Here is a 10,066-nt window from a genome sequence, read left to right on the forward strand (position 1 = left end):
GCAGCATTCACATCAAAGTATTTGCATGTTAACTGGCAGTAAAGTCAACTACATGTGATGTGCTGTGTGTGCAGTGTGGTTTTTAATTCATTACAATAAGAGTGTGTATCTATAAACATCTTGAATGAAGGGAAAGACATCTGCCTCCTGCACCTACTTTGACTTTTCATTACAGTGAATTGACAGACAGGTGTTTTGCCCAAGTGTATAAAACAATATTTTTTAAATTTGTCTGGAAAGCCACTTGTGCTCAGCACGCTATAGCTTTGGTAAGGAGGACTGTAAATCAAAATGGCATCTAACTAAGTATAGAGGGTAACACAGAGATCTAACTGCCGTCCATGCTTTCACTGTATTTGACTCATGGAGCTTATACTCATAACGACTTTACAATGAATAGGCAGACATGTTCCTTGCTCACGGAGGGCTCGGTAGAACACAGAGTAGTTGAGGAACAAACCTGCTATTTACAGTCAGTAAATCACAAAGGAGAAATAAATGCTGCTACACTGCTCTCTGTGGGCTGAAACTGTAAAGTATGTTGCACACTCCACACTCCACCATCCCTGATTATGTAGCACTGTCTGCAACAAATAATGGTACTTCAACATTTGACTATTCAGCAACTTTTTATGTAGCTGTAGTTGGGCTTGAATGTTGTTTGTGTTTGGAGTAAATTGGAGCATTTGAGTTGTTTTGCTCAAAACTATTAATACATATTGCAAGACACCAACTCCATATATATGAAACTGCTTTGTTACTACCTCTCTGTGAAAGCTCCCAAACTAGGATTCAAACAACAGCATCAGGTGCCCTTATAGAAAAGCTCAATCACAAAATGCTCCAGTGATTTGCATGTATTTTGGTTCCTTGGGTGTGGCACACAGCAGCAGGGTGAGTCACAAGGCATTTGCTTGACCATAAAGTGGCATAACGAAGAAATAGCTCTTATTGCCATGAAGCATGCTGGAGGCTGAATCGTTTTATTTTTGAAAACAGAGCTTTGGAAAGGATGTTGTTTCTGGCAACATAAATCTGCATATTTTGAATGTTACAGGATTCGACAAACTATGTTTACGAGCTTCTGATGGTAGCTTCGTAGAAGAGTCATTCCCCTGCAAATGCACACCAACTCAGTTATCCCTCAGCGACTTCATTGACTATCCAGGGACAAGTGGGAAATAACTATACTAGTTTAGCCATGATCATTTAACGAAAATAGAGCTTTAAAAAGGGAAGAATGAAGATAGCAATTTGATAGCTAAATGTTAACACATTGTATATGGTGAATTAAAAGTAACAAACAATGGCTCACATGCATACAGTTTTATAATTGATGAAAACATACAGATGTCTTGGAGTAAGCCCACATATAATGGCATGTGCAATAAGTCAAGCCAATTCACCAACCCTAAACACATTGACTGGCTCAGCCTCCACACATGACATCAGTTGCCTCGTGGCTTCTATTTGGGTCGACATGAAGCGTGTTGACGGCTCGGGACAGCTTCTGCGGGTAAGGGTGGGGACCTTCGTGAGCGGTCAACAGTTTCCCCTGTAAAGGAACTCTCCAGGGATGTAATCATGGTTTTAATTCAGGACAGTGGCAGCAACTGAACCAGCTGCATTAGTACTCTGAAGGCAAAGATTAGTAGAACAAAGACAAGACTTCCTTTTACTCTGTGACATCAGCTTTACTCCTTTGATATTACACTTCACCACTAAAACGTTTTTCCACTACTTCCTAAAACTTAAATAGCACTTTGTTATATTGAACTGTTGCAGTGTCAGATAGGAACCAGCAGAGGGCAACATCCAACCAGTTTACAAGCTTGACTGCAGCTTCTGAAGTTACTTAATACTCCCTCTTAAGGTTAATGCGATTGAATACCTGACATCCTCTTCGCTAGGCACATATTCTCTGCAAAACCTAACACTTTCAAGACTTTCAAGTTCAATACGAGTGGTGGTAAAAAGTATTTATGTATTATTTTTAATATCTTCAAAATCTTAAAATGTACTCGATGTGCAGAATGGCCAATTTCAGGCTAACAGTCACTAGTAGATGTAGGCTATAGGCCTACTACTTTATTTATAGACGCATTTTATTATCTCAATCTACAGACAATGTAACCAAAGCTGTCAAATATGTGTAATTTGATTGCAAAAGTGTTATTTAACTTGGGCAATGTTAATGTTAGTGCGGCTGCAAAATAGAACTTTATGGCAATATGAGCAAACAAAAGTCATATTTCTTGGTTTCCTCTTGGAAACTCATGTACAGTACCGTTCAGTTTGGAAACTTCTTTCATTGTATTACAGTAAATAGTCTTGTCCGAGTGGTCCCAGACTTACATTCTCTGTCTTAAAAGACAAAAGAAAGCCGCACAGATGTGCTCGCACGATGTCAGAGGGACCACCCATAGACATATAAAGAGTAGACGCCGCATTGGCTGCTGAGGCGCAAGAAATACGGCCGCCATCTTGGACCGGTCATCCTACAGACATTCTACCCATAGACAGCAGAGGTTTCAAGATGCCAGAGCACTGTGCAGCATATTGCTGTGCAAATCGGCGGACGATTGCGAACAGGGGTCGGGGGATTACTTTTCACAAGTAAGATTCAACATTATAATTGGTTGTATTTTGTAAATAGAATATTATTGTACTGTATTGATGTCCGCCAGCGAAATCGTAGCCAGCAAACATTATGTTCATGGCCAACTGAGACTTTATAAATCGCTGCTGTAACAAGTGAATTTCCCCGTTGTGGGATGAATAAAGTAAAATCTAATCTAATCTATCTAGGAAGAAGAAGGAAGAAAATAAGCTTGACCTCCTTCTTAAAATGTTTTTGTGTTGACTCTCAAATCTCCCGTTTTTATTTTGAAGGTTTCCCAAAGACAAAGATATGAGAAAGAAGTGGGAAGTTGCTTTGAGGAGGGAAGGGTTCACTGCAAGCGAGTCATCCGTGATTTGCAGTGAGCATTTTAAGCAGGACGAGTTTGACAGGACAGGACAGATTGTCCGACTCAGAGATGGTGTTATTCCCTCCATCTTCAGCTTCCCGGTTCACCTCCAAAGAGTAGGTGTATCATCATAAGGTTATTAGCATTCATAAATGTAAATATTCTATTATCAATAACAGGGCAGGGTGTTGTGTGTGTGTGTGTGTGTGTGTGTGTGTGTGTGTGTGTGTGTGTGTGTGTGTGTGTGTGTGTGTGTGTGTGTGTGTGTGTGTGTGTGTGTGTGTGTGTGTGTGTGTGTGTGTGTGTGTGTGTGTGTGTGTGTGTGTGTGTGTGTGTGTGTGTGTGTGTGTGTGTGTGTGTGTGTGTGTGTGTGTGTGTGTGTGTGTGTGTGTGTGTGTGTGTGTGTGTGTGTGTGTTTTTCTGCTTTTTCATTTTAGCCAGAAAAGGGCAGGACTACGTCTACTTCCAGAAAAGCTGAAGAGAGCCTGTCTGTGGCCCCTCAGGACGACCCAGAAGCTTCACACTCACAACCTCAGCCTAATGATGTGAGTATTTCTATTTTCAACATCATTCATAATGGTCCTAGACAAAGTAAAATCTCTCTTGTTTGCTGCCACTCATATTAAACACACTCACAAATAAACACATACACACACAATTGAAGACATGTTGAACATGCATTCCTGGCACCCACACACACACACACACACACACACACACACACACACACACACACACACACACACACACACACACACGCATGATGCTGGCAGTGGCTTTGACAGGTGATGACTATAAGAAAGAATGTGGGCCATACTCTAGTTGTGTCAAAGTGATGTGTGTGAAGTGAAACATCACTCAAACCATGTTCATCCCTCTTTCTACTGGGATCATAGCTATGTCTCGCCTGCTTCTCCTACTGCTCTTAAGGCCAGACTCAATGAAGCTTTAGCAAGAGTGGAGAGTCTCGAGCGAGAGAGGAAGAATGCCATGGCTAGAGAAAAGAGGGCAGAGACCACAGTGAGGAGTCTTTTGGGGGATTTGAGGGAAAAGAACCTCATTAATGAAGAACTCAAAGAGGCTTGATTTCTACTCAGGTAAGATGAAATTAGCACTTTGAAATTCATGTACATCTTACTCTTACACTCTTTATTAAACTCCTTTGTTATTATATGAAGGGGACTTATTAATTTTTTCTCATACAATTTCAGATCTTCAAATAGACTTGAAGGCAAAGCAGGGCCATGAGTACTCCAAGGACCATAGAGAATTTGCCCTCACACTCCATCTACATGGTCCAAAGGCATACAAATACCTCAGAGAGACTACAACAAAAAGGTAGTCTTAATGTTGTTCAATTTCATTTTTGGAAATTACGGTTGCAAGTACGTTAAATAGCTACTTCTCAATTTTTTTACAGGTGGCTGTGTTCGGTGGATGGCAAGCCTGGCCTGAACAAGATGATGCTGGATATGCTGGAGAGAAGATGCCAGGACGACCAGGCTAAATATGGATGTGTTTCACTCATGTTGGATGACATGGCCATCAGAAAACATGTGCAATATAATCCACATAACCAGTCAATGTCTGCTTTTGTAGACATGGGTGATGGAAACAATGAGACCGATGCTGCTACTGAGGCTCTTGTGTTCATGGTGGTTGGCCTACACGGACATTGGAAGGCTCCCATTGCATATTACCTGACGAAGTCTTTGTCACCTGAAACACAAAGGGTCCTAATCTAAATCTAAAATCTAATCTAATCTATCTAGGAAGAAGAAGGAAGAAAATAAGCTTGACCTCCTTCTTAAAATGTTTTTGTGTTGACTCTCAAATCTCCCGTTTTTATTTTGATGGTTTCCCAAAGACAAAGATATGAGAAAGAGGTTCTCAGTCATGCTTTGGAGGAGCCGCATGCACGGGGCATTCGGGTGTCATGAGCAACTTTGTGTAAATATGGTTTGGGCGGGGTGGTGTCATGTTCTTGTGTTTAACTTGAACATTTACATTTTTTATATAGATGTAGAAGTACATTTTCATTTTTTATGACGTAGATATTCATTTTTACTGATATATAACTTCTGTCTATGTATAATGTATTATTGTTTCTTCATTTTTCAATTTATTAAAATAGCTGAGTATAGGCCTACACAATATGCTTCTCTATCATATATAGACCATTAGTGTTTTTTTATGTGTGTGTATATATTATATATCGTGTGTCTTTTGCAAAATACCTATCATACATAACATAGGCTATCAAATACCAGAATATTCTATTGCTGTTAAGCCTACTATGAATATTAAAATACGCCGAATCATGTGTCCGGTATCATGCCTACATATATGACGTTTGCAGAAACCCCCCCCCCCGTGAAAATCAGTTTTGTATTCAGCGAGTTATGATTGATAAAATGCGCTGACACTTCATTGCGCCTGCCAGACAGATTACATGAGTGGAGCGGGTGACCGGTCCAAGATGGCGGCCCCACGGCTCGTCAGCGCCAATAGGCAGCAGCGGTCGATGCGGCGTCTACTCTTTATATGTCTATGGGACCACCGCCTTGCTTCTGACGTAGGCTGAGTCAGTGACAGCGCCTGTATGCAAATGTGTAACCCCCAGACTGACGGGGAGCGTACACATGGCCGATGCTTTCACCCTAGCCTATAAAGCCAACTACCGTCATGCCAAGTTCACCCAGAAGAGAAACACCGGACGGATGTCTCGCAAATTGAAATCCAGGGGAGCTTAACATCAGGTAGGTGCGAATAAATTATTTTGCATGAGTGTAGTACCGGTGATGTTTGTAAATGACTTATAAACTCATAGATACAGTTGTCTTTGTCTGAGTTAGTAGAGATAAGTTGTGATTTAAATATAAACAAAATAACTTCTGTAGAACCATGGCATGTCACTCAAAATGATTTGATTTAAAACACAAATGTTTAAATAAAAACAGACATTCCATTTCTACTAGAGGTAAGTTGCCTGATGAAATGCATATTACATTTACTCTTTTGTGTTTTTTATTTGATAATGAATGTTCTCAATTCATCAACCCCGGTATTAGTTCTTGCTTTGATACATTGTCAGTTTAATGTTTCTATTAGAATAAGGTTTTATGCTATGTTTCAGAGTGACTGTTGTCTGACAAGCTATAAAGCAATTGTAAACAAGAATTAAAAAAAAAAAGATTTCATATTCTTAAAAGTTTGGAATAATCTTTGAAATACTATATTATTGCATACATTGAAATATGTGAAAAATAATAAGTTGGACATAAACAGATAATGTTAACACACTACCTAGTCTTTTCATCCCACTGTGTGTTATTGCTGGTTTTACATGACCTGAACTGTTTATCATCATCTGTTTATTTACAATAGGACAAGGTTGTTTACATTTAAAAAGTTATAAATGTTAAAGCTTGGCCTGGTTGCTGTATTATTTTCCAATTTATGGATTTTTAGCAGATCTTAAAGAAGAAATATAAACCGACTAACTCCATGTACAGTAACACACCCTGAACTCGGTCTGTGCACATTTTTTAGCATATAACTGAGCCATCTTATAACTGTTGCGTTTTCTTGTGTGATAGGTAGAGAAACACAATGGATCTGAAACCTTTATTGAAGAATTTGGGCTCAATTGTCCGCGCCATCTGCACTTTTGGGTTTGCTGTGCTGGTTATGTGCTTGTTGGTGTGGGCCTATGTGGACGGTTTTCAGCTGGTAACATCCAAATACGGAATCATCTCCTTTGGCTTTTATGGACTACTCCTCTCACTTCACGTGTTGATCCAGAGCCTCTTCGCCTTCATTGAGCACCGACGAATGAAAGCACGCACAGAGCCCTGCTCCTTTACCAAACAAATTGGCTTCACAATATCAGCCTATCAGGAGGACCCCGCCTATCTCAAGGAGTGCCTCAGCTCCATCAAGGCCCTCAGGTATCCTCCGGAGCTGCTGCGCATCATCATGGTGATCGATGGGAACACAGATGATGACCGGTACATGATGGAAATGTTCAGAGAGGTGTTTGCAGACCGGGACCCTGGCTGTTATGTGTGGAAAAATAACTACCATACATGGAATCCCATCCAGGCCCAGCAGCCTGTGGAAACGGCAACAGAAATGGGCCCAGAAGGGGATGCTGAATTGGGCACAGGAGGGAACGCTGAAATAGGCCAAGGAGGAGATGCTGAAATCGGCCCAGGAGGGAACGCTGAAATCGGCCCAGGAGGGAACGCTGAACCAACTTTTGTTGAGGACCCAGAGCGAAGAGACGTAGAGCAACTGATCCGGAACAAGCAGTGCGTGTGCATCATGCAGAAGTGGGGCGGCAAGCGGGAGGTGATGTACACTGCGTTCAAAGCACTTGGGTCATCAGTGGACTATATACAGGTGTGTATTCTTCTTTTTGAAATCATATTCCCTATGTTTTAAAAAAAAAAAGATGATTGAACCATAGTGTGCAATTTCTTTATGACAAGACTCTCTTACTCCCTCCCTTAGGTGTGTGACTCAGACACCAAGCTGGACACTCTGGCCACCATTGAGCTGTGTAAAGTGTTAGAAAGTAACGACAAGTACGGTGCTGTGGGAGGAGATGTGATGATCCTTAACCTGAAAGACTCTTACATCAGCTTCATGAGCAGTCTTAGATACTGGATGGCTTTCAACATCGAAAGGTCCTGCCAGTCCTTCTTCGACTGTGTGTCCTGCATTAGTGGTCCTTTGGGTGAGAGAAAAAGCTTATTCCCTTTTGATATGTGTCAATGTATTGGTGTACATGTCAAGCAGTTGTATTCAGAGCTGTAATGCACTGTTGTAACTCATTGTGTTTCTTTCTTGAATTGCTCCATAAAGGTCTGTATAGGAACGATCTCCTCCAGCAGTTTCTGGAGTCCTGGTACAATCAGATGTTTTTGGGAAGTCACTGCACATTTGGTGACGACAGACATCTTACCAACCGAATGCTGAGCATGGGCTATGCTACAAAGTAAGAAGCTTTTCAACATTGTGCACACAGTTATGATATCAGATGCAATTATCTTGATGTGACGGTGTAACCTTTGCTGTAATGATAAAGGTTTCATAAATCTTGTTTTTGCCTTTTCTTTTAGATACACAGCCCGCTCCAAATGCTACACAGAGACACCTGCTGAGTTTCTGCGCTGGCTGAACCAGCAGACTCGCTGGACTAAATCATACTTCCGCGAGTGGCTTTTCAATGCAATGTGGTGGCACAAGCACCACCTCTGGATGACTTACGAGTCCATCGTCTCGGGTATTTTCCCCTTCTTCGTTACAGCCACAATCATCCAGCTGTTTTGGACAGGCACGGTGTGGGACATCCTCTGGATCCTGTGCTGCATCCAGCTGATCGGGCTGGTGAAAGCCTCTTACGCCTGCATCCTGCGCAGAGACATGGTGATGGTGTTCATGTCCCTCTACTCGGCCCTGTACATGACCAGCCTGCTGCCTGCCAAGTACTTCGCCATTCTCACCATGAACAAAAGCAGCTGGGGGACTTCTGGCAGGCGTAAAATTGTAGGGAACTACATTCCTCTTCTCCCTCTGTCGGTGTGGATGGCCATTTTACTAGGTGGGCTGGGTTACTCAATGTACAGGGAGAGTCAACTGGACTGGTCCGAGCCAGCCAAAGTAGAGGAACTCACCTTTATCATTTTTGGCTGCGTGGCCTACACCGTATACTGGCTGCTTATGATCATCCTTTACTGGGTGTGGTTCCGCAAGTTATGTAGAAAACGGGTAGGAAGTTATACTTTAAGTGTGTAGTGTCCAGTGAAGGACACTACACACTTAAAGTATAACAAAAAATAGGAAAATAATTGATTTTAATTCAACTATTGACCTTATTTTGTTCTGTGGGTCTTTATTTATTTATTTAGTCTCACATTTCAGTAACTGATGGACAGGGTTTTCCCGGCAGTTTCTAAACCAACACACTTCAAAGTGTTAATATTGATGAAGTGGATAAAATCCTCTCTGCAATAGTGTTTAGAAAATATAAATAATATATGTGAGAAAACAGGTTTCATTAATATGGAGATGTTGTTGCACATTTAAATGAAACTATACTGAGGGCTTTTGCGCCCATGCACTTCTCAGGTTTCTCTTTGTCAGTTTATGATGGGAAGAAGGCATTTTATATTTATTCAAGATATCTGAGAAATGTAACCTCATGTGTATTGTATTTAAAGTAGGTAGTAATTGATCTTGGGTTATTTGTTTAGGCTATATATCTGCATAATGTATGTGTTTGTAAGCATACTTCAACAACAATCACTTCACCACTGTCATTGTAATTGCACTGAATACTGGATAGCACTTTCTGCAGAGTTGCTGCAATTATAATGTTGCACAGTTAGACAAATAACTGTTCTCTATATGAAAATGAAAGTGATGCTGTGGCCTAGGATCAAAACATGGAGGCTTGAAGGATGAAACAATGGGGACAAATGTTTCATATTGTAGGCAGTTCTATGTGAAATGCACCTTGTTTGCTTTGACAACATTTGTCATTTTAGCACACACAGAAACACACACATATATATATATATATATATATATATAAAAACATATAATGGCTGGATATTGTCGGTAAATGTGAAAACTTTGATGGTTGTGGGAATTTGTACAGAATTGAAAAAGAATAAATATTTTTTTAATGTGTTCAACTCTTTTCTTTGGGTGATGAAAATCTCTTTCCAGTAAACAGAAAAAACAATATATTAGTAGATCATTAGTTGGTTACATAATTATGTATACAGGGGGAACACTGTGATGTCACAGTGGTCAAGTTTTAGAGATTTACAGATACAATCTTCACGGCACTGATAAGAGAAATGTGAAACTGCCACGAGGGCAGTGATCCATCTAAGAAACACCCAGTACCCAACAATATAATTCACGTCTGTGTTCAAAGTACATTAGGATAGTTTAAAAAACAATAAAAAAGAGGTTTCCATGTTAAAGTAGTTTATAACTCAGTTTCCACAGCTTAGCAAATCAATGACAATCTGCAACTTCAAGATAATCACTATTACTATCTCTGAGCTGGAAACTGCTGC

General features: G+C 40.6%; 1 protein-coding gene and 1 long non-coding RNA gene across 3 annotated transcripts; both read left to right on the forward strand.

Moving 5' to 3' along the window:
• Positions 1-2,503: 2,503 nt before the first annotated feature.
• Positions 2,504-4,535, forward strand: LOC139435336 (uncharacterized). Its single transcript, XR_011644623.1, has 5 exons — positions 2,504-2,616; positions 2,893-3,085; positions 3,407-3,514; positions 4,181-4,307; positions 4,390-4,535. It is a non-coding gene; the product is annotated as an uncharacterized lncRNA (long non-coding RNA).
• A 1,011-nt stretch (positions 4,536-5,546) lies between these two features.
• On the forward strand, positions 5,547-9,631 carry has1 (hyaluronan synthase 1). Of its 2 annotated transcripts, none has more exons than XM_034101806.1 (5): positions 5,547-5,728; positions 6,569-7,373; positions 7,485-7,710; positions 7,839-7,971; positions 8,096-9,631. In XM_034101806.1, exons 2-5 carry the CDS (start codon positions 6,582-6,584, stop codon positions 8,769-8,771), a joined length of 1,827 nt encoding a protein of 608 aa, XP_033957697.1. In that variant the 5' UTR covers positions 5,547-5,728; positions 6,569-6,581; the 3' UTR covers positions 8,772-9,631. The 2 variants fall into 2 exon arrangements, with proteins under 2 accessions (XP_033957697.1, XP_033957699.1); XM_034101808.1 differs by lacking the exon at positions 5,547-5,728 and adding an exon at positions 5,909-5,949.
• Positions 9,632-10,066: the final 435 nt, after the last annotated feature.

The sequence above is a fragment of the Pseudochaenichthys georgianus genome, chromosome 16 (assembly GCF_902827115.2).
Source record: "Pseudochaenichthys georgianus chromosome 16, fPseGeo1.2, whole genome shotgun sequence".
NCBI lineage: Eukaryota > Metazoa > Chordata > Actinopteri > Perciformes > Channichthyidae > Pseudochaenichthys > Pseudochaenichthys georgianus.